The sequence below is a fragment of the Dromaius novaehollandiae genome, chromosome 1 (genome assembly GCF_036370855.1).
Source record: "Dromaius novaehollandiae isolate bDroNov1 chromosome 1, bDroNov1.hap1, whole genome shotgun sequence".
Lineage (NCBI taxonomy): Eukaryota > Metazoa > Chordata > Aves > Casuariiformes > Dromaiidae > Dromaius > Dromaius novaehollandiae.
Window position 1 is genome coordinate 126,906,280 of NC_088098.1, and position 26,068 is coordinate 126,932,347.

The window sequence follows — 26,068 nt, forward strand, 5'->3', positions numbered from 1 at the left end:
ATCTGAGGAATGTTTGAGTTTTGGGCACTTGCAGGACTGCTCAGCAGACAAACTGGAGTTTGAGGATCATAGCTTGGATGTAGGTGACTCAAATGGGAATCAATAAGTACTCAGGAATCTTAGTCCTTTCTAGGCCCAAGATGCTACCGGTGAAGTATATTTCAAAAACCCACAAAGAGAGGTCCTTTTCATTCAGTGTGGTAAATATGTTTGGAGGGAGTGATCCAGGGGGTCTCATGTTGAATTATGTTAAAAAACAATGCTGAAAAGATATCCACAGAGTGGGTACCATTCCACTTGGGAAAAGCAAGCAACTATTTAGATATCTAACTGAAGACTATATCATAGTGTAGAGGGACAACTTGAGGTTTAAGACTGCCTAACTTGTAAGTATTTGACTTTGTAGTCTTGCCTGTTTTCTAATACTGTTTTCCTCATTTTAAAATAAATTCCATGTATTTATACCTGATAAAAGGGCTTTTACCATATAAACTATTGTACTGGGCAAATGGTTTGCATTTTTCCTTTACATTCAAGGTCCTTTTTGCTGCAAAATTATATAGCCTCAAAATTGTATCTCTTTTGCATTCCTTCTTGCAATTTTAAAATTATTAAGCTGAAAATGGGTCCAGTTTTTTTCAAAAGTCCATTTGGAAGCATTCCAATAAAGGGCTATTATTATATGCTTCAGCTGGCTTGTAGCTATAGGATAGCTTTAACATGGAAATAATAGCTAATAAACTTTTCACAGAAGATTCTGGCAGCAGATAAAATTCTTCAGCAACATATTTTCTAAGTAATGGAGTAGCTTCCTTTAGATTTGATAAAGCATCTTCTGCATAGTACTTTATCTTTTATCAAACTCATATTTCTGCTTTCCACATCCAAAATAGTCCAAAACTCATAGTATTTGTTTAAAAAATACCAAACTGTGTAGTCAGTGTCCTTTTACACATGAAAATTAACTAGCTTATGGAAAGGAGCTTTCTAATGTTATATATCACCTTTTATTTATTTTTCAAGTATATCTGTATTAGTAGGCAGTACGTTTCTATGCTACCTAGAGCTTTTGAACCTTAAATTGAGAAAAACAACAGATATTACAGGCCGTGCCACATCAGGACATCTTTAATAAGATGCAGACATCTTTAATAAGATGATGATGAGGATGCCAGTATATTCTGATGTATAAGTGAGTTTATTAATTTTGTTTGTTTAACAGGATCTCCCTTCAACACTTCCATTTCTATTTGCCAGAATTGTGTAAATTAATATACTGATATCTCTATTTAACTTCAATGGAACCATAAAATTACATGTATGAGTAAGTCTGTAGCTTCTCTTAGCCGTTGCTGTATTTCTCGTACCTCTAGGTACCTTGCTTTAAGCATTCCCTCCTTAGTTCAGACAGCCTTACAAACAGACCAGTTCATCTGTAATAGAGGCAAAGCTGGAAGGATCTTCTGGTTGCTTGATTGCAGTGAATGTCTCTGGCATACCTTTGCTGTTGGACCACTGCAACTGGCTGCTCCATTTGTACACACCACCAGCTGGCCAGGTAGTCATGGGCATACTGATACCACCTCGTCTAGTGCAATAGTGCCTGTTCTGCACGTCGATACCAGGCACCATCTGAATGTTGCCATCTTACCTGCTCCTCATTTGTAGAAACCTGTCTTTATGGTATATTAAGTTCTTATCTCATGCCTACTGTATCTGAGATCCTTGTCTGCTAAATTGAGGCATTCAGCTTTCTTTGCACAGAAACAGTCTGCATAAATGCATAGTCCCATGCCCTTTCATAGCATGGTTTCATCATCAAGAGCATTAAGATAGTGAGAATTACAAATAAAGCAACTTCTTTTGCTTTATTAAATGCCACCAAATTGTATACCAATGACATCTGGCAGGATTTCCCACTTGCAGGGGAGGATTTTTCTCTTCTACAAGATTCTTAGAACTTATTCTGCTCCCTTTTCATACAGGGAGCAATTCACCTATTCCTAGTATACCACCAAGATGTAGGATTTACGGAAGCAGTTTAGAACTTTCTTAGATTTTCACTGAAGTTTTTCCTATGCAAAATAGTATTTTAACCTACAGTAGACATCTTTTTTGTCAGTAGAAAAGTTGGCCAAAGCTATAGCTTACATTAATTATAATCATTTGTAATTTATCTTTTCTGTGTAACTTCTCTTGGACCACCAAATGATGAATTACTGCTTTTAGGCCACTACATCAGGAAAAAAGACAACCTCTCCCTGCCAAGACTTACGCTTATTAAGATTATTTTAATATATTTAAACCATGGGCCAAACATTTCCAAAAGCTTTTCAGATTTGTATGATGACTCAGTGGGTACTGTACCTCTTGTGATGTAAGTGTACTATTTTTTGTTTTTGAATGAATGCTTTTCAAAATTATCAGATAGGATATTTTCAGTCATATTGTCATATAATGTGTATGACACAAAAGTCAGAACCAATCAACCAGAAAGGAAAAACCCAGTGAGGGCTGTGATTCGTGAATGGGTTATCATGTATCAGTTGCTTTGCAGCATCAATATAGTAATAAGAGGTATTGTGTCCTTTACTAAAGGAAGTGAAAGCAACTGTGCGTTCTGTAGCCCGTTCACAGGCATTTACAGCAGACGAACTGGTAACTTGTTGTTCCATGGTCCTTCATGTATCAAAGCTCTTATATAACAGAGAAGCCAAGCTTAGAAGATCCCTATGAAAAACTGTAAGAATGCTTACTTTTTAGGTAATTTTAAATCTATCATTTTTGATGAAGTGTTTATGCATCCTAATGTCTTCTTTTATTACCTGGGAGGATGTTTAGTGTTTTTAAATTGTTCTTCATTGTATAAAACTATTTCTCTTATCCTGCAAAACATCTTTTGATCAGAGTTTTTTGGAGTCCATAATTTGAATAAATTCATATATTTGTATATCAACAACTAGCTTAATCTCCTGTATGATAGTAGTAGTAGGATCTCACTGTTCTCTCCTGAACCAGGAGAACATTCTGCTTAGGACAATTGTATGCTTGCTAGGAAAACATTCAGTCTTAAATTGAAAAACTCAAGTGATAGAGAGCTTACCATTTACTGTTTAACCTCACTGATAAGGATTCTGCATGCTATATCTGACTTGAAATTAATATATAATTTGTTTTTACTTGTAGTTCTTGCCAGTAATTATTTTCTTTTTTTTCCTGATAAAAATTTTGAATAGCTTTAAGCCAGCAATAGATACTTTGGTACCCATGCAGGTGATGAAGTGCAATTTATCAATATTTTAAGATTGAGCAGATAAACTCATCTTAAAAATGTACGCCATCTGTAGTAAAACCGATTTTTTTTAATTGAAATACTTTGACAGATTTAATTGAGTGCCTGGCAGAAATCTAAGTAAATTATATCAATCCAGGTACCTTTATCAATCAAGATTTTAACTTCAATGTTACTAATTCTGTTTGTCTGAGATCTGTTTCCCATAAAGAAAGCAAATGCAGTGTCAGCAATTATAATAAAATTCTTTAGTGATTTTTTGATTATGTGACTGTTGGATTATCAGCACAGTGGTTTATCAAGTTTAGTGGTTTGCAGTTACCACATTTGTCCAATAGCTCTGGAAATGTCCTGTAGCATTCTGTAGCAATTTACAGTGTTCTGCAACTTTTCAAGCAGTCCAAGATCTGCTGCAAATAAATATTACTTATTAAGAACTCTTAAGACAATTATTTGAAAGAACATTTAATATAGAGCTAAAAATGTTAGTTTGTTTTACCATCCCCCTAATCACTGATGAAAAAAGCTTTTGAACTGTGCATATGCTCTCTTGCTCAGTCTCTCACACACACAGGCGCGCAGACTCCCACAAAATACAGTATTCCGAAATGCAGACAATTGGTAAAGAAAACTCTCCATTGTCACAGCAAGCAAAGACTATAAGGAGAAATTAACTAAACTTTGAAATGAAATTAAATGTAAAATATTCTCTACTGAAAGGAGGCTATAGAATCAATGAATTTAGTACTTTCCAGCATTTACTCATGTATTTTTAATCAACCTTGTAATTATTATTTTACTTTTTTCTTTTTGCTCATTTGATTATAATTGTTGACATCTCTCAAGTATATTTATAAGGATGGTATTTAAAATTAATATTTCTCTTGCACTTTTTCTGCTCTGTAATATTGTGTTGCAATAGACCACAATTATACAATTATATATGGAGACATAAAATCAGATTAATTATTTGTTATTTGTCCTAAGATCCATTAACTACTAGTGCAATCAAAATGTCTTCTCCTACATCAATATTTATATATATTGATATTGAGCATTTTCTCCAAACTTTATTCACCTGGGGTTTCCATAATGACTCTATTTTTATTATATATATATATGTATCCACTTTCTCTCAGAAGATATTTCTTTTGGTGTTCAATATTTTCTTGAAATTGCAATAGCTCCTGCTTATTCAGATGCCATTTCTGGCTTCTATACTGTGATTAATTTTAAGAATTTGTAAAAAAAAATTCTATTTAAAGTGGATTTTTATTATTAGGAAGCTATAGATCTTATTAGCAGAGAAAGAAGGTCTTGGAGTCTAATATTTTTTAATTTGAAAAATATGTAGTTCCTTTCTCTGTGTTTAAATACCTGTCTACTTCCATTTTTATTGTTTTCAGTTTTGGTTCATTATAGTTCTGCTACCCAGTTGTTGTCTCACAGGAAAAAAAGAGACAGTGGCAGAGTGAAGACGATAAAGCCTTGCTTTCCTGTAAAGTTTCAGTGTAATCCTTCTTAGCAGAAATAATTTGTCAGTATTTGGCATGTCAAAATTGCCACCTAATGTAGCTACTACAGGGCATATCATGAAAAATGTTGCTTTTTTAAGACAGTATTGTGACTTCTTGGTAGCATTTGACTTTAGTTTTGTTTTATCTCCTTTTTCTTTTAAGAGTAACATCCTTCTAGTATAATAATATTAACAAAGCTATAACCATAGTTTATAAAAATTGTTCCCTCCTGAAATGAAATGAAAATGTAGAAGGTTTAAGGTATGAATACAGACTTCTGCAGAAGCGTGTCATTAGGGGAAGAAAGTTAAGGCTCAAGGACTGTAAATGACACTGCTGTGTACAGGAGTGTGTATAGGCAGCTTGATAGTCCCTGGCTGGAAAAGCCTCAGGAGCTTCCTGAGCCAGTGAGCTGGGTGGTACCAGCTCTTCTCGCTGTGACTCCCTTTCCCAGGGTTTCTGTGTCCCTTCCTTTCCTTGCCTTTCCCAGGGCTTGGCCTCTTCTCTCTTGACTTTTCCCCCAGTCCACTTAGGCTCAGGCCACATGTTATTGCCTTCCTTTTGCATGCACCTTGAAGGGTGCCCAGTTACTGTTTCTGCTCCTGGAGTGCATCTGTGCTCTTTTGGCAACATATTCTGCAGCCCTCCCCTCCCTCCCCTCATAGTACAATGAGGAGGAGTGTGTTGTTGGTAGTCAGCTCAGAAAGAGCATGAAAATGCAGCAGCTCCCTGAATTGCTCTTAGCTAGTCCTTCTAGTAAGGTGGTAAATTCAACTAGTCGGGGAATGTAGCACACCGTGTCACAATGTGACCTGTTACCACCAGTATATCTCCCTTGAAGCATGAGAAACAAAAAATACTGTTAAATGTAAGTAAGCTTTTGAGGAGAAAAAAAACTATTTTCATCAAATTATTGTGGGACTTGGATATAATTATATTAATTCTCCATTTACAATTAAGAAAGTTCCACTATGAATAATTTTCCCAAACCGTTAATAAGATGCAGTTACGTAAGTTCCTTTTGGGAGAGCATTTCACATAAATTCTGAGGATCTCAAATGCAAAAATTCTTACTGTGTAGTATCATAAAATAAGTTTCCTGACCAATGAGTTTTTCATCATATATATGAGGCAAGAGTTAAACTTGCAACCTATATTTATTTCAGCCTTGAAATTCTCCAGAATATATAGAAATGTTGAGTGACAGTGATTTAGAGAAAAAAGGAATGATGTATAGTAATTCCAAGAAGCTGTGTTGATTCAAAGTTCTTAGAGGCACGTAATGCAAGAAAAAAACCCTGTTTATTTCAAGCTGCTATTTCAAATCTTCTGGAAAGACATTAGAAGCTATGTGCATACTAGATTGTTATTATACTTTCTGATCAAACAGGAATCAGCATTTTTAACTGAAGATGACATTTTTCACTCCAGCTTAAACACCATTAAACAACATTTTTACAATCTCTGTGTGTATTTTATCTACACTAAATACTTTATTACAACTTCTATATATTACAAAAAAGGTATGACAGTAATATTTTAAATACTACATTTATTATGTTATTGCACTAGAATAAAATTTGCTGTGATTTATAAAGAATAATGGAAACAATCAAGACTATACATAGAAAATTACACTGGAAAGAAAGAATTCTCATCCATATTTGATAATCTTTGAAAAGTGAGTTTGCCTATATTTCTTATCCGTGGTCTTTAGTTTAGGTAAGTAGGATTACCCTTTTGGGGGGAAAAAAGTGGTTAATTTCCTGGGATTCATTCAAGCCACATTTTTATTACCGTAAATTATAATTGGATGGCTGACACCTGGAGTTCAGGTTTTACTTCATTTTTTTATTAGTTTGGAACTCAGGAAATATTTGTGCGAGTCTGGAAGTCTGCTTTATAAAGCTAATGCCCCAGTTAATATAACATCTGGTGTCTATTTGTTTTAGGCATAATTTCATTTGTTGCTGAAGATGAAGACCAACAGCAGTCTCAACATAACAGCTCACCAGAGAAGACAGATGGTGAACAGGCCCTTCAGAAACTGTCGGCAGAGACACCACAAACTGTTGTTGTAGCAAGCACGGGTATGTTTATAATTATTGATAATTTCATTATCAGTTTGTATAAACTTATATCATAATGTATTTTTAAATGAAAGGCGTATTTTGTGTGCCAAGTCACATGCCTGTGAACAATGTAAAGTCAGACGTTTATTGCATGCATATACAAAAGTCCTCCTTTGGTGGATTTTGAAAAAAATTTATGGAATTTTAAGCTTAGCTTTTGTTTCATTTTTCTCTTTCCCGCAACACTGACACCAAAAAGTCTAGATTTTTCTTGCAAGATATGGTTGTTTTTGATGAGGGGCAACATTTGTTAAGTGCTTTATTTTAAATATTTTCAATAATATTAATTGTGCTGATGTCAAAGCTGACAGTTTCTGGAATTTACATCACTCCAAGTATACGGAATAAACTTTCTTCTAAGTGTTAGTTGTAGAGGCTTCTTCAGCCATTTACAGTAAAACCTTGCATTCTTGGTATCTGCAGGGTCTTTGGCATAGAAGAGAACGTTCCAAGAAGCAGAATGTGTTGGTGTTATATGTGTACTTGCATGGGGATAATAGAATATGAAGGATTACCTCAAAAATTCTTCACAAGCAGTAGACACTTGTTAACAAGGAAGAAGCCATTTTCATTGTAAAATGTTGATTTATGGCTGTAGAAACTTTGGACTGAAAAGATAAACTGCTTATGCTTCATCTTATTAGTCAATTTTGTGCTTTCAAAATTTCAATTCTTTTGAGAGCTTTCCTTATCCAAAGGTTAAAACTTTATGATTTCCAGGCTGAATGTATTGAGTCAATATTGTCTATCAGTTTAAATAGCATAAAACTCTTGATGTGTTTAGAGATAACAGTTCTGTCCTCTCTGGACTTTCATTTTACTTAGCTGCCTTTTTTGTAAGATAGGTAGGTTTTTCACTTCCCTACTTGTACCAGTAGCTCTTCTCTACAGTTTTTTAGTGTGAGCTCATTTTATGTTATTGCATATTTTATACTGAAATGCAAGGATGGTTTAACCTTCTTTTACACCAATCACATTCTTGAATTTTCTTTACTTAAAAAAGACATTTAAATAGCCTGTTAAGAAAATTCTATTGATTGCTTTTATCTAGCTGATTTGTAAGTAGTTTTAATGGTGCTCTCAAGTTGCACAATCTATATAGAATGGCTGGTTACTTTCAGATTGTTGTCTCTCTCATAGTTTATTATAAATAGTTGCTGGAAATTTGTTGAGATTTTATATAAATATATATATAAATATATAAAATATTACAATATAAAAAGAAATAATATATAAAAATATAAAATATATAAATTTATATATATTATATATATATATTTATCTTTTATATATCTACTAAGGTTACACTGGCAATAAATATGAGAGGTACTGAATGCTCTATTGATGATTAAAGGGAATTAGGGAGAATTTCTTCTTGATACGTAACTTTTTTTGGTTCTTTTATATTCAATATTCACCAGTAATTAAAATTCTAGTATCTCTTTCATATTAAAGCTTGTTTGGGAATTTCTTCTCTTTATGGTTACCTTTATATTAGCTTTTTCTATGAAGATCTTACCTCTTTTTTGCCAAGTTATTTAAACATTTTCTCAAAAGGCTATATTTACATTGGAGGAAAACAAAACATTGAATCAATCAAACAACTGTTATGAATTATAAAAACTTTGTCTCTCCTGTCTCCCTTACTCTTTTAAGAATTGGATGGAAACAAGCCACAGAACTCAAGATCGTCCGAAGAAAATTCCTTGTCATCTGTTTTTCATAGTAAAACAGGTTTTTACAGTAATCTATCAGTATTTCATGGGGAAAGAAAGGTATCTTGATAACAGTCAGATTTCAAACCAAGTAGAATGATACCTAATGGAAACATAAGCTCTTTGTTATAATACAATGTATGATTATCCTGGGCTGGTATAAAAGAAACAGTTCTTGAGGGTGGATGCCGTAATATTTACATGTTCTTCCGTGAACACGGTAGGGATTAAACAAGAGACTGTTTGCTCACCATTGCAAGCCTCTTTAAATCCTGCTCTGACCCCTCCTCTCTTCCCCGGTCCACTCCCAAGTTTGGTTTTTCCTTTTCTTGGCGGCCTCTCTTTCCATTGCTTCTCTTGCTTCTCTTGCATTCTGTTCTGCTTCTTTGGTCTGCTTCCCCTGATTCTAATGCTCTTTTGTTTTTATACACACATGTGCATACCTAATCTCTACATAACACACAAAATTCAGAATTCAGTTCTCTGTAAAACTGCTCTACCAACATGCCTCAAGATGGGGGCATTTTGTAGGCGGACAGATTGAAGGCTTCTCTGAACTCACCCCAAAGAGAAACTGACAGCTTCTGAGCTTTATCTGAAGCAGTTTTCTTCTACACCTATATCGTTGCTGTATTTTTTTGTAAAAATGAATTATATTCTATGGCTGATCACAGTAGATTGATTGATGGATATTTCCAAGATTTAGTTCAGCCTAAGATATTGGATTTCCTTACTGTGGGGTGCACACTGCTAGTAGAATGCAAACCACTTCCATTGGTGGCTTGCGTTCGACCAGATACATCACACGCTTTAAGATGTGCATCTCAGAGCTGAGAATCCCTATGGCTATTGTTGCTGATCTGTGGTAACAGAAAATAGTGGACTTTTGAGGTACAGAAAATTAATATCCAGCCTTTGGCCTTGGCAGAGGCCAAAACAGGTGTGAGGTGTTTCATAGCTGAAAAAAGTTAGAAAAAAATCTTTAATGATATACACATGTACTCCAAACATTTTTGACTTGCTGTGACTCAATGAAGATTATTTCTTTTAAACATGCTAGAAACTACTACTTTGTTACAGGCATCTAAACAATTCAATATCATCCTCAGGTACACAGACACGCAGACACACACACATTTGTAGCTCTATATATGTATTTAACTTTTTCTTTTTTCTTAAATTATATTGCAGATATGAATATAGAAGAGGAATATAATTTCCAGAATTATTTTCGTATATTCTTTGGGTCATTCGTCCCAACACCCCTCTTTGTACTCTCACAAAAAAACCCTAATGATTCTGTAGTTTCTTCATGATTTTTTTTTCTTCAGATGCAGTTAAAAAAAAAAAAGAAGGGCAATTTTAGTGCCTGAAATGAAAATCATTGATGTAGAAATCCCTATGAGAAATCCTCTTTCTTTGCTGCCTTATATCAGGAAAAACCAAAAATGTCTGCATCACTGATGTAGCGGTAGTGGCATTCCCCTTTGTTAACTGACATGGGTTTTCCATTCTTTCCAAAGCATTTTTCTGTCTTTTGAGAGAAAAGCTCTTAGGCCTTTCTCTCATAGGAGAAAAAAGTTGACCAAGGCTTGCTAAGACTGAAAGTAGGATGCACCTGATCTTTCTCATTATAAGATGTCTCCTTAGATGCTCCTATATACTAGGAATACATATATTCCTATCTACTAAAATCATAGGCATATATTAGCCATTTTTAATGGAAATTTGTTTCACAGACTGACCAAAAGCCATGAAGCCTCATAGGCTTGTTAAAATTTCCTCGTAAAGTAGAGGAAGTTACTGTTCTGAGGCCATGGTACGTACTGAAGCAGAATTGCCCATCTTTGTACAGACTGCGGGAGATGGCAGGGGGATGCTGGGCTCAGCCTTGGCAAGAACAGCCTAGCCTTCCTCAGGAGTTTGATTCAGCAGCTCCCCAGTAAAGAAGAGATGAGGGTGTTGAGTTGGTGCAGTTGCTGCAATGTCTGGAAGTTGCAGCGCTCCTGCAAGTCACCCCTTGCCTTCCCCAGACTCTTCCAGGCCCTTTCTCTCTTCAGCAGCGAGTCTCAGTGCAGAGCTGGCACTTCAGCAACAGCTTGTAATGTTTCTGCCCTTGGTGATGCCTTGCAGAGCTGAGACCTACGGGTGCAGTCTGTTTGTACAGCACAGAGGGAAGTTGCATGGGGCTTTTGTCTTATTTTGGCTGCCCTAAGTGTTGCCTTTATTAAAAGATTACATTTCTGATTGTGTTTTTCTTACAGAGTGCATTTACATTTGTATGCTATTGCCAAGTTTTTGAATTTCTTTGTACTTGAAAGGCATAACATCAAAAGATACACTACTTGGGAATCTGCCTATGCTTTTTTGTCATGGCTTGGTGGTCAGGCCAGCCATTCATTTTGGCAAAGCCTGTTTCAGCTCTCTTTGTAAAGCTAATATATCCTTCAGCCAAGCTGTCAATGACAGGTGATGTTTTCTAGTCTAAGAAATTGTAATTGTAGTTCTCATGCTATGTCATCTTCAAAGTTAAGTGTTTCTTGTTGTCTTTAGAAACAATTGCTTCCAAGCAGGTTCATTGAGAAGCTGACACATTAGAAAGGCGATGATATTTACACATGTGGTTCTCTCTGATTTTCAGGCTTGAAATCAATCTGGATATCAGTAGCAGCACACTGGGGGCATTCACACAGGGAAGAAAATAAAATAACTTCCTATGTTTTTGTAGCAACTGTGAAAGATGATTACAAGGAAAATAGTACTCAGGATGCTGGCAATTTAAAATAGGAATTTGCATTGCTTCATGTTGTATTTTTAAAAAGATCATAAGAATTGAATATATAATGCTAAATTCTAGTGCTTAATTTGTATTAGTAGAGTAATATGATTAATATACCTCTAATATATTAAAGATGTAATTAGTGTACCTCAGATGCATATATATATTTGTGGAATTAATGTCTTTCTGACATAACGAAAAACAGGAATACTCTTAAAAACCATCTGGAGTTACCTACCTCCTAAATTTTGATTGTGTAGATAAGCTTTTTTTTCGGTCTAATCCGCACACTGTGCTTTCAGATATATTGTGCTCCCCGGTCAGTTAGTTTATTTTAATCGATAGAGTCTGTCTCTGCAGCAAAAAGAAAAGAGTTACAGGAAAAAAAAATTCAAAGAAAATAATCCCTGTTTGAACTGCATGCATATTTGCATGTAAACTACCAACCAGGGCTTTTGTTTCCTTTTGTTTTGTTTTGTTTTTTCTTTCTTTATTAGTGTGCAGCTATGCTTATGTTAGTGCATGCAAGCTTTTGGGCACAGCTTTACATATGTAGAACATAAAGGATTAGACTGTTTTATCCTTTCTTCCTTTGTCAGAAAGAATGTTCAATTATTGTTAGCTTTCTCAGTAGGTGCTCTCCTGCAGTACTGCAGTCTGCTAAATGTTATCCATTTGCCTATGCCCTTTTGATACTCAGAACAGCTTGATTCCACTAACAAAATAACATTTTGTTTTGAAACAATTTGGATGTAGCAATGCTGCAAGGACCTACGCCTAAGTGGAATTTTGTAGGGTATGGTATGTGTGAAATTAAAAATCTGTGCAAACTAAGCATGATAGCCCATTTAAAATTAATAACAAAAGCTATCTGTAGTTGCTGACAGAGCAAGGCTCCTTGTGAATTTTAGATTACATCATCCTTCATGCAGCAGGTGTTTTAATATTGCGTTGCTAAGAAGGCTAGTAATGTTGCATCTGCCATAACCACAAAACAGTCACTCCATTTGTAAACCTGTACATCTGTATGTCTTTGGAAGTCATATTGTGTAGGATTGCATTTGCATATAAGCAGATGAAATTTTCTTACCTAATTAAAAATGTGTGGGATATGCCTTTTGCTTGTTCTGCTGGTCTGTAGCTATAATAACAAACTGTAAGCTGTATTGCTGAGAAACGCATTCATTCTATCATGTCCGGCAGATCTGAAATATTTCTATGTATACAGAAGTTTGTAAATTAGCAGCCAATTCAGTGAAAATAATCTGAACAATTTTGCCTTACCAAAAATAATGTGTGCGGTTGTCATGGCTGCAGGGCTAGATGTGCTCCGGACTTCTGCCTGTCCCTCTGAGGTTCACCAGTGAGATGATAGGCCTGACTTGCACCTTGCTAAATTGAAACAGCACAACATAATCACACTTAAATTTCTTCCCCTTCTAACTGCTCCCCATCAATAGGCTTAAAATGATCGCTCCAGGTGTAAACCCTTTTCCAGAAGTCTGTAACAGAACATGTTTATAGTGATATAAAAAATAGCTGCATTGAAACAAAATAGTATTAATGTGCTAAAGCATTAGGGAGCCTTGTACACCTCTTGTAACACTTAAATTAAACCTCTCAGTCCATAGAAAATACCTAGATTGCTTGCATGCTGGTTCTTACAGTCCATTTGCTTTCTGTCTTTCTGGGTCTTGTTCAGTTTACATGTTAGCCCCATTTCTTCCTGCTTTGGTCTTCTGCAGAATGAATCCTTTAAATAGTTGGTGTCTCTTGGTCTTTTTCACTTGAGCCCCGACAAAACATTTGTGTAAATGAGCTAGCGTCAGAGCAGTAGTCTCTGTACAGCCAAAACTCTTGCTATTAGGTTTGAGTGTTTGAGATGCTCTTTATCTAGGTCATCATTTTGCCTTTCCTACTTTGTCATGCTTACAAACAAGTCTTATTTTACCCCTTAGCTAGTAATGAATCGTAAACACACAGAGTGCACATAATAGTGATGAAAAAGAATACTAATATTTACCAATTTCTCACAGTCATATAAGCATGTCTGGGGTGGGAGATAATGGGTTGAGGAGAAACAGTGGGCAGGTCCCTATCAGTCTCCTCTGTTCATGCTGTCTCACTTGCTATGAGTTATGGAAGTATTCACTGAGCCAGAAAACAAGAAAAAGTCAGACTTTACAGTGTAATACTTGGGACATTTCAAAACAAGTGGAGTTCAAATCAAGTGTGTGATTCATTGAAGTCTTTCACACTTTCTTTTCCTATCTGCATAGTGATTTGAATCTATTACATGAATCTGAATGTTATGGAAATATTCAAATTACAACAGTGTCAGTAAGATGCTCTAAGAGCAAATGCTTAGAAGATCCTATTGCTTAGTAATGAGAACAATTTTCTTGCAAAGTGTATATTCAGTCCCTCAAGCAGAACAAAGAATTGCGTATGCATTCTCATAGCCTGGCTGAGCAGTCCAACAGTTCAGCTGTTGTATAAACAAACTCACAAATCTAAAGCTAAGGCTTCATCTATTTATTTCTTTATTTTTGCTACAAGTTTCCAAAAATGAAATAATTCAGAAATTTGAATTAAAATATTAGTTTAAATCAAAATTACATTTTTAAGGTACAGGAAACATTAACTTTCAACAGGAAGAAATAAAGCACATTCCTCAGTCCAATCTAATTTATTTTTTTCCTTTCAGCCATCAGACCCCCCCCCAATTACTATTTTTATAGTCCTATTACAAATAGGACTATACACCCATAACTGAAGTAGACAAGTTTGCTCCACATATTACTGGCTTTGTCTGCCTTTGAAGCTGTAACCAAGTTGTTCCTAAAGCTTATAGTTGTGATTAGGTAATTCTAGTTGTGTAAGTTATGTTTTTGATTAGCAGAAAGCTATAAATTCACCTTACTGTCTTTTCAATGATGAATATCTCTCATTTCTCATACCCTCTTGTCCACTTGGTAGCCTGCTGCTAGAATTAGCTAAAGACTTATTTCTCTAACAGCTGCAGAATAAATGGTCCATATAAAATTCTGCCTTTTAGTTTATCCCAAACACCAGCCATTCTTGTATTCTCATATATTCAGTTATGAGGTAGGTTTGCTTAGATAACCAAAGGACCACTCTGACATTTTATCGAATAGCCATATATATTTCTCATCTGTTGCAGTAATATATTTGTTATGGTGTCTCCTGTGTCTCTCAAAATATTTCCTTTGCTTCATCTATGGGCCTAATAGACTCCTAATTTTTCTTGACATATTTATAAAATTATAAATATTTGTGAGCTGCTGTTTCCCACTGTGCCAAAAGACAGATGAATACATGTGTGTAAAAAGCATAAATGAGAGATGTGGGTGCACTTTCAAGGCATTAAATATTTCTGTTTATTCTGATTCTGTAGTGGAATTTCCTCTGTAAGAGGCACTTTTTAGATTAAGTAAAATGAACCTGACCAAGTAGCCTTGTTCTTTCCTTATGGTATTTCCCTGCTTGCCTTTCTGTAATACAGCTCATTAAACATTTCTGCAGAAAATTCAGATATTCACAAGTCGCTGCTCCCTTCACCCTCAAAAATACATTTCAGAAAGGAAACAAGGACTGAAGCATGAGTGTTTCTGGTTTATGTTGATTACCAGTGCCAGGGAAAACTCGCATTTAGAAGGAACCATTGCAGTCACAGAGTGGAGCATGCCTTAACTGCTGCATTTTCACAGTGCATTCAATTCAGTATATTCAGTGGTGTCTTTGGGGGCTATCGTACATAAGTCTTTGACCTTTAACATCCCTTGATTTCTATAAGAAGCTGTGTCTCTCTCCATTTGCAGTGCAGTTTCTGGCTGTAGTTCCTTGCTATTCACTGTAGGTTAAGTCCGAGTCTTGTTCTCCCTCAAAAGCAGTAGCAGGTTATTAATGGGCCGGGTGTTCTAGGTTATTAAGGGGCCGGGTGTTATTTATTCATGGTCAAAGAAAAATTCTCGTTTAAAAGTGCAACCCACCAACATGTTGCTTTGCCAGATAGGATGTAATGCATGTCTCTCTTACAAGGCCTTCATATCTTCTTCCTGGAGAACTTGTTATATTTAAAGTAAACCGTATCATCTCTCAGGAACCCCCCAGAATGTTGTGGTGCTCTTGGATTAAGCACATCTGCTCTTATTCCATAAGAATCCTGTTGGGCTGCCAGATTTTTTGAATCAAGGAAAACCTGTACACGTTATTTCTCATGGAGGAAAGCTTTAAAAAGCCAAATATCCACAGTGTTTCAGAATGGGAAATTTATATTCCCTCCTAAATGATTTCAGGGTTTGCAAGAATGATTCTTAATGTGATCCATTAAATGGAGAATAGTCTTGCTAGCAAATAGAAAGAGTTATATGTGTCACTGTTACATTATAATAGTTCTTGAATATTCATTTTATTTCATTTGTCAGGTTTAAATTATTCCAGGTGTTCAAGTCATAGGCATGTACACACCTGGTGGATATGTGGGAATTGTGAGGGGCTCGAATGTGCTTGGTGCAGATGGGTTCTCCAGACTGTTTAAGTGCTGGTAAACCTCTTTGGTATATGTGCACAAGGAAATAATTTTTAGAGATGGCCAGTTCAACTTGGCCCAATTTGAGTGGATTGTCATAGAAAAGTAAAAAAAATCATTTTTCTACAAGTGAGGTGACCCCGTCCAAAAATGTCATCCCCTGCTCTAAATGATGCGGAAGAGCTTCTCAGCAGAGTATGACATGCATTTTCTTAGAGTTGTTGTTACTGGATTCTTTTGGCAAGAAAATTCCAGAAAACCAACCAGGGAGGACAACTGGCTTGGACATTTTTAATTTGAAGACTTAGTTTGGCAAAGATACCAGCAGATGTCAGCAAGTATTAAAATGGAAACAATTAGGCAAAATTCATAACATATAACTTCTCCCCATATTAATTATTGCCCTAAACTGTATTTGCTGCTTGTATTGCAAAAATTCCAGGAGCTATATCTTTTTAATGTGGGAAAACTTTTTGTACAGCCTTTTGTACATGAGAGGAGATACAAATACAGACAACTTTGTGAACTGTCAAATTCAATTTGCAATATAAAGTCTGGTGATTGCTTATTTAATATGCATTAATAAAAATCATAAAAATATAAACATCCAATGATCATTTGAATACTAGTAAAATATTAGCAGAAAGAATTGCACTGGTGCTATTATTTCCAGTTTATATTTCTTTTGTGCATAAAATGTTAATTAAAATGTATTATTGCAACTTTTAAGTTTGCTGATTTGCCAGTGGTTATGAGTCCATAACCATACAAAATTACAGGTTGCATCCATCAACCAGTGGGTTAAATTTTATATTTAGGTAGTAAATATATATGTTGTTTAGAGATTATGCACCAATAATAGTAAATGAGTAAATAAGTAAATGAGATGTCAGTTCCTAGAGTGTAGCCAGCAAGCAGTCACTTTGCTTTTCTGCTTGCTGAGGATGTACTTTAGATGCTATATTGTGGTGTTATTATCTGTCTGTTAAATATCACACTTCGGTTCACATCCAACCTTTGAACAGATTTGCAGTAAAACTTCTGGCTGATCAGTTTCCTTTACCTTGAAGTATCTATCAGACTTTGTATTAATGTTTAATGAATATTAGTTTGACTATCTAGAGTAACTTTGCAAATCCACAAATATTCTTTCTCCTGGCAAATACAGTTTTGGGTTTTTTTCCATGCAAATTTTTTGGGTAAGTATTTTGAATCTTGAGCGCATGCTTGCTTACCTGTATAGAGAAGTCCTTTCTTTTTTCCTGTCCTGTTTTAAAATAAGCTATATTTATTTTGCCCTACTAAACTTTCAACCTGTATTTTTCTATGAAGACTAGAGAAATCTGAATCTCATGCTTGTTTTAACTGATTTGCCCAATTTCCTTTCCACTGCTTGCTACCAATCAGTTTATGGGAAATGGTGTCAGATTTATTGTTTATTACTCCTTATCATCTATTGTATGCCACAGCCTGATTTAGTAAGTGCTTGATTTGTAGCTGCTGTGCTGTAGATCTGATCTCAAGGATCTTTCAGGTGGTCCTTAGTTTTCTATAAGCAGATGAGGAAAGGAGCAGGCGAAAATGTCAGCAGCTGCTAATGGGATTGTTGTGTCTTACATACTTAAGATCTACTGGTCATTCTGGTGTGCTTGCAATTGAAGTACATTTCACAATCTCTTTCTAAGCTACCATTGAAAACAAAATCAGAACATTTTTCAGCCATATGCAGTGGTAGTGACTGCAGTGAATGTGCTCTGGGATAAGGGAACTACATGTTTAGGAAATACAGTCATTCCAGGAGAAGAAAGGTGATTGCATTCACTATTGTACGTTCTCTGGTACCATAGGGATGAGAAACATCAAGGCTGAGCCAGATCCATACAACATTTAGAGAAAGGGGTTTTAATAGACCATTCTCAGAGCTCTAAAATGGATTCCCAAGCTCAGCAAGGCAAACTACTTCATTTTTTCTTTTTTGCATTGAAAAAATCAGTGGAATTAATGTTTATACTGGCATTTATACTGGAAATCATGCTTGAAAACAAACTTTGAAAAGCATAAATTTACCATTTGGGGAGGTTTTATTTGTTTTTCATACTGAATAGTGCTGAATGGTATATGCTTCTTTTTAAGGAAGATATAATTCTCCATTCTAAACAAAAAGATGTATGTTGTATTACAAGAAGAATATGTAAAAATCCCTCTTCTGAAATACACATAAATATTATACTGCTCTTTAAAAGTGATATGGCATAGCAATCAGATCAATATTACGTGCTCTACAGTATGGTGATTAACACTACATTGTTTTGAAGTGTAAAATGTATATTTTAGAAAGCATAGTTTTTGCTTAATCTTCACACAGTAGTGATATTGTAATTGCAGCATAAATGTGATAGTTATATAATAGGTGTTTTGCTGATGCAGCTGAATAAAGAGGATCTTGCATAAATGTTTTGTATCTCACAGATATATGTGGTATTAAATAATTTGCAGGACACAGAGCCCAGCAAGATCTGGTTTAAAATGCCTTTGAAGATGTGCATAGTGTATGCGAAACATAGGAAATTGCATATGTAAAATATTGTCTAGCATTTTAGTTTTCCACTGGTCCCTCATGGTCCCTTATTTTCCTGTTATTTCATACTCAGATTTCATGTATGTTTAAAAATATAGCCCCTAATAATGAGAAAAGCTCATTAAAGTCTCATAGAAAAGCTGTAGTCCAGTAAGGACAATAATAACAATCTCTGATTTTGGCAGGTTTACAAAGGCTGTTGCATTATTGACAAAACAGACAAATTATAATGAAATATAAGAGCATGAGTGAGATTCCTGATAAGACATTACAGTAAACAGGTATTATTTAGGAAGAATACTTCTGCTGTCATAGTTTAAGTGATATATATGCTATTTATTGTCGCCTGAACTTTAGAAAGAAAGATTTAGAGGACTAATTTCAGTAAACTCTCTGGGTTTAACAGTTATCTATACCTTCATTGTCAACCAATATACTGAGATATTTGTAGCAATAGCCTTTATCAGTGCATTACAATTTCTACTTCCTGTTGCTAAACAAGATAAAGAGATAAAGTTTTGCATCTGTTAATATGGCAAATAATACCCGTTAAATTAATAAAGGGATGGCTGTATTTGATGTAGAAGTATATAAAAATAAAGCTATTCTGCTGTAAGAGTAATCAAAATTGACTTCATCATTTGTTATTTTATTGAAAACATAGATTGTCTGCACAACTCTATGATAGGTTTTGCTGAAATCTAATGAGAGTTTGACTTTTTCATTACTTTGGTCAGGATTCTATTTCATATAATTCATTTTGTATTGTATGGATGCATAGAAAAACAAACACAGTTTTCCAAAAATAAGGATTTCAGGTGCTCAACTGGAGACATCTTAATGAGGTCAGGAAGGGATCACAAAATTATACTCCTTAAAAATATCTCCTTCAGGGCACACACAGTTGTTACCCTATAATAATCTTGAATGTCTTCGTGGTTGTTGATTTGTGTTGCCTGTTACCTTAGGAGGACAAGATCACACGACTAGCCTGTGGTGAAGTTTGGAATGGAAAGTCATCCAAATCCTACTGAACTTGACTGAAAGTTCCTTTATAAGGAAAAGGGGTATGCTGAATTAGAAAATAAATAGGTACTTATCAGATTTAATGCTTTAGCATTTGCCTCTCTGTGTTTCTATGAAACATCACAGTAAGGCTATATTATGGTTGATAAAGTGTCTTTGGTTAATTTTGTATTTTTATGTGTGTTTCCATTTGTATTATGAAAAAATTAATTTTTATTGGCAAACAGAATAACCATTTTTCTAATGAACAGTGGTCAGGAATCTCTCTGTAGGATGCCTGGGTATAATTTCTGTAAGACTAGCCTATCTTCTTTCAGGAAAAAGGCATTTTTAAGGATTTAGTGTGTGTTTTAAAGGAAACTATGTAGGGTTAGCTTGCTAGAGCCTGGTAGAGAATTTAAAGAACTCTGTCAGGAAGGGAGCTGTCTTCTCACTGAAGTCCCTTGTTATTCATATAGTAAAATCCAAATTAACTCACATATAAAAGATCAATTAGAAGCTCACATATGTACCAGGAAACATTTTTAAATCAGTTACCTGCTAGCTAGAAGGGATGAAATCTTTAAATTATATTAAGTTCTGTATTGAAAATGAGGGTATGTGTTGCTAACCTTTTTAAGGGTCTTTTAGGTATTTTGAAAAGCTGTTGTGATCCAAACTGAGAAATACAGACTTTTTAGTGAAATACAGTAATCTAGTTTTCTCTTGAGCAATGTTGGTTGACTGTAAGTTAAGAGGTACAGCTAAACACTTAATAGTGTTTAGAATTTAAAGCAGTAAGAGGAATGGGGAGAACACTGAGTTTCTCTCCTTTACCTGAAAAATATGTATTTGCATTAACCGTTACAGTGGATTAAAAGAGTGTCTTATGTCAAATGTTCTGTGGTAATACCCTCCTCCTGTGTAGTAAAGAAAAGTTTACAGTAGTTTCTAAATTCCAGGGTAACTCCTACAATCCAATTGATTCAATGTCTTTTGCCTCTCAAATGAAAGGCTCGCACTGCTCACTACAGAGTGTGACTTTGAAATACCTTGCATATACAGCAAGAGAAAAAAACCTCAAATGAGCAGTTACTTGCTTGTGTGATTCAACTCTAGTATAAAACCAGAGTAACTCTATCTTCAGTAAGCATATTTTGAATTTACTGTGCTGAGAAGAATTGAATGTGACTTGGAATTTCATAATAAAGAACACTTAGAGGTTGGAAGTCTATTTCATGCCAGTATATTACATCTACAGAGCACAACAGCTGGAGGATTTTAAAGGAAATTTTAAACAGGCTTGAATTGCTAATACTTAAAATTGGAAAGCATTGCTAAACCTTTACAAAATATGTCACATTTGTGAGTACGCTTCTGAGATTTAAGAATACTAATTACAAAGAATGTGTTGCCTTTCTACTGCATTTTTTTTCTACAGTAGTTTGATCTTCTGTCTGTCACAGGATATTACGTTTCAGTAAGATACTCACATATTTCATTCAATAGCTTGTGTTTGATTGAAATAAAATTTTGAAAAGGCAGTAATTATGCATTGGTGGGTTGTTTCCGTGGTGAAGATTCTCACCAGTTGTAAGATCATACTAATTTCATATTTGAATTTTTCTGGCTTGAGTTCATAGAGGTTAAGTGTTATATTTTTCTCCATTATGTTAGAGAGCTCTTAGTAGCCTAAATCTTTTCGTTTTGAAGGTCTATGTAACATAACAATGGCACTTATTTAAAAAAAACCTACAACAAAAAACAAAGCCCCCAAAACGAAAACTGTTAAAGTTTTCTTTCTCTTGAACAACAATAATTTTTTAATGTATAAATGTCTGTGTTATATATGTTTTATAATCATCCTGATGTAGAACAGGAAAACATTTGAAAATCATTTTAAGGAACTGCAGGACTGGAAATCATATCAGAGTTCAACTTACCCTACTGTGCCAAGGGCATATCAACCATGACTGTTGTGTACAGGACTCTTGAGCTCCCTTTTACTTTTTCCAACATGTTAAATTTTTGTCTATGTCAGGCATCTTACTAGAGCTCTTCATGTGGCAGATGATTTCCTAGCGTAAGTCACAATTTATACCTACTTAAGATGTGCAGTGCTAAACTAAACCCGGCCAATGAATACTGTTTCTGCCAAGATGCGGAAAAAAATACGTCCTGCATTACTTTACTCCATCCATCTTTGTAACTTCTTCAAGCAATTTGTATTGGTGGCTTTTCCACTACAGTTTCAAAATACACGTCTTTCTCTTCTGTTCTTTTTCCCACCCCAGTCCTTGTTACAGGAGTTATATTATTTTCGTATGCATTCTTAGAGATCACTGATGATGCATGGGTAACAGACAGTGCCCTAACCCTCAGAGAGCCATCAGGGAAATTTAAGGACCCCATTTTCTGTGATCACCCTTAGCAGATTTATATGCCAGAGTAATAGGATTGAACAGTAATCTCTTTATTCATTATCTGAGATCTTACAAGTCCATCCCCAGACAGAAGATTAAAATGGATGACCTTTGGATTTTTTAACTTCTACTTGAAGAGGTAGATTAGGCTAAAAAAAAAAGAAATTGTCAATAGAAATAAAGCTAAATATGGCAAGCCAAGAAAAATCAATAGAACTTTGGAAAAAACTCTTAAGAATCTGAGTCATTTTTAAAGTTATGTGAAGTGGGAATAGAGGACGTTAGTGGAATAACTTGTTTACCTGAGAAACTGACTGACATAAACATGATCAGGGTGGCATCTGCTCGCGACTCGAGTCCCAGCTCTGTGTTTGTTAACACAGAGTGCCAAGACATTCAAGTTTCACGTGAGCTAGAGATTCTGATTGTGAATGAGGGTATGTTAAGGCACTTGGCTATATATGAGGTGTGTTGGTTGTCCAGGTAGACACAACCTGTTCTTTTGTCAATTCTGAGAAATATTTCTCTAGGATGTTCTTTAAAGCTATTTATTGATGAAGATGACCTGGGCAATCTATCCTAGTTCTTCTCTACCCTTAGCGTGGCAAAATTTTCCTGCTGCTTTTCTTGTGTGGTTAACACCCAGCACCTGTTATTCTTTCTAGACATGGGGAATGCTTATAGCTGCAATGTTTTTTACCACATGTGAAGATTGTCATTATTGTCCTTCAGTAAGAATCTGAAAAAAAAAAAACTGGACAAGGTATATTTAGCGGTCCTTATTTTCTGCCCTTCAAATTCATACTGGCTACTAGTTTTTCCTTACTTTTATAAGTTTTTCTCATATTTTCATAATTTGTCACACCTACTTTATGGGCTTTTTGGCTTGTTTTCTCAAGTATCTAGAGCTGTTCTTTTCTCTCTCCCAGTTTGGAAATGCATACTTCTTCCATTTTTAGAATAGATTATCCTAAGTATTTTCTCTATTTAGCCTTAGCTTCTTTTTTTTCCAGATCTTTGAACTGTGGTAATTATAATAATCAAATAACATTCTTAAAGCAAATATAATTTATCTCCACATTAGTTAAACAGTTAAGAAGTATTTTAAAATAGTGTGTTAGCATTCCAAGCAACCAAATCACTTCAGCATATAATCTCCCATTATTTCAAATTTATTCTAATCAGTGAAAAATTCTGGTTCCTCTTGCTTGCTAGCCAGACTACTAAAACTATTATGTAGAAACTGCAAAAATGTCATCGTCCCATTAATTTTCACAAAGGTCTGATGGTCTGATGGTCTGATTTTGAGTTAATCTATTGAGACATGTTAAACTCCCAGACTAAGAGTAATAGAGCAGGCAGTAAATGATGAAATAATACTGTATAGGCAGAGTTTTGAAAAAACAATGGGATACAAATGTGTCTGGGATGCAGGCCACTCCCACACATTCAGCCCATCCTACTCGGAAGTCACTAGTGCTCCACAAAACTGCTGCATTTATTTTCAGTGTAATTTTGGTTCCTACAATGCACTCAGCACAACAGAATATGATCTCCTAGGAGTCCATTTTATCCTATCTCTTTAGGAGATCTCTTCTCATTCAGTGGAGTGCGATGCAAGTCTGGGGTTCTTTTGAATGTATGGCTCTGTAGTTACACTCAAGGGTCAGAAATGTAATTTACACTGTGGACATACTCTGGTTAGGTTTTTGATGGTCCTTCCTGGAATTTATTCCTCCAAAATATGTCTCTTAAATAAATGAACATTATTAGTATGGTAGAAATTTATTTATTTATTTATTTATTTTAGAAATCTAGTAAATTTTCCACTCCTTTGTTGCCAAAGTGTGCTGGATTGCTGTTCAACATGTGGAATTGTCTTAAGCTTTGCACACTTTGTGTTTACATATGTCATGTTGACTGCAATGCTTAAAAAGGTGAGGGCAGATAAATATATATGTCTATATCTACTAGTGTCACAAGTACCGGATGCCACACTGTTGTATGCTCTGAGCTTATTTCCCATGTGACAATTTCCACAGTAAAGGAGCTCAACATATGAACCAGACCGGACTCTGAGTTCTGCCCCAGTGTATGTCAGCAGATAGGTCTGTATGTTGCCAATGAAATCTGATAGCAAGCTAGATTAAATTTCATGAAAAGTATAAGCCCTGAATAAGTGCAGAACACAGTACAACTGGAGACTGAGAGAAGCCCCTGTAGAAGGGGAAGGACCATATTTTGCTATATTTACATTTTGTAACCCAACTTCAAGGGAGAAGGGAGAGCTGTAACGTCATCATGTTTAGGTAGTGAGAGTTAATGAAGTGTATCAAGAATAATCTGAGTTAAAGGGGTAGTTTTCCCCAAATCCCATACAAATTGCAGATCTGCTGGATAATTTTTGAAGCTGTTACTTTGGGGATAGAAATGAGAGAGTGTCTTTATGGAGTAAAGGTGGCTGTCTGAGAAACGGTTTTACAATATCACACTGTGGTGATATTAATAGCATGGAAGAAAAAGGGGCAAAAATGGAAAGTGGCAAGAGCATTAGTCCTCCAGCTCTTTGAAAGAAGCTCTCCCTAGTGTTAAAATCCTCTCTTCCTCTTACTGTTTTGGGGAAAGGTTAGGGAAAAGGAAATTCATTCATATGCTAGTGATAACTGAGTTTCAGCCATAAAGTGGTGGTTGTCTTCTGAGAAGATGGCTTTGAAGGCAGAAAGAAAAAGGGAGGTTCAAGGGCTCTGCCTTGCAAAAGAGATCAGACACTTCTTCAGAGCTTTATTTCCAAATGATCGTTCCTTATTCCAGGGAACAAAATACGTTTTTGATTTTACTTCTTAGAAAATTGCTCTCATTTCTATTTTAAAATTTTCCAAAGTGACAAAAGGCTTTGGAGATGCAATAATTACCTAATGTAGAACACATCCTGAAGTAAAGAACCCATGCTCTAGATTGTAGATTTGCCTCTAGAGTGCCCTTCTTCACCAACCCTGGTTATATGTACTATATTCAATTGAACAATTTTGAATTCATTCAATATTAATACATTTTTACACATGAAAGCATCATAATTTCATTTTAAAGTGCAGCATTTTGAAGTGCAACACTTCTGTACATCAGCTCTGAAGAAGATGCACAGAGTAATGCAATCTTCCTACTTCAATGTCACTTTAGGACTGTCTCCTTCTATGACCTAGGTTTGCTACAAAATGTATGGTATACTCTAAATTTATAAATGTTGCTGTAAGCAAATGATAACTTCATATACTTTTGGAACATGATTAGTATCTGAGAAATATCAAAATATTATTTCAAAAAATGTTGTAAAGGATATATTTTATAAACATTAATTAACCTGCTAAGGTTTCTCAACTATGTTCATGTGCCACTTTATGGCATCTGAGAGCAAGGTTTATGTTGCTCTGTTAGATTGTTCTCCTGGGGAAGTTCCTGGATTTTATGAGACTAGCTTGAGTTTATTGTATTTGTTGATGAAATGTTATCATATTTTAGCTTGTTTACAGCATTTTAAAATTCAGAAAATAGGATTTATATAAGAGTAATAACTGAAATAGCAGTAAATTGTTGCTGTCTAAATATTCATTTTAGAACAACTGAAAGTATTCCCCTTTTAGAAGCTGGGGATAGTGTCTGAAGTTAGGCAATTAGGTAAATTACAAGTGATAATTAAAAAACTTGATGCTGGATTTTGAATTATGAAAATCCCTTCAGTAAATCCCCCATTTGAATGAATTACCATGATTCCACTAAAGTCAATCAAGCAATGACAGTATACTCTAATTGATATCTTGACTATGTGATGAATCTTGACTATTTTTAAAAGTCTAAATGTAGCTCCTCTTTGAACCGAATTCCTGTATCTAGATGAAAATTTCCTATCATGATATTGTTTAATAACCTTGCATTTTTATTATGGCACAACTTAAAAAAAAAAAAAGAGCTCTATGTATGCTTTTTTAAAACAGACTTTAATGTCAGGAATACATGCCAAACCCACTAGAAGATACACATATTTTCAAAGGTATTTTTAAAAGCTATTTATGTTGGCTAC

The 26,068-nt window shown here is 35.0% G+C and overlaps 1 protein-coding gene across 1 annotated transcript in view; it reads left to right on the forward strand.

The window, feature by feature from the left end:
• Positions 1-26,068, forward strand: part of CFAP47 (cilia and flagella associated protein 47) — a 386,437-nt gene that overhangs the window by 217,564 nt on the left and 142,805 nt on the right. The window contains exon 51 of the mRNA XM_064505814.1: positions 6,762-6,899. Coding sequence (XP_064361884.1) covers positions 6,762-6,899 — 138 coding nt within the window. The remainder of the gene's footprint in view (positions 1-6,761; positions 6,900-26,068) is intronic.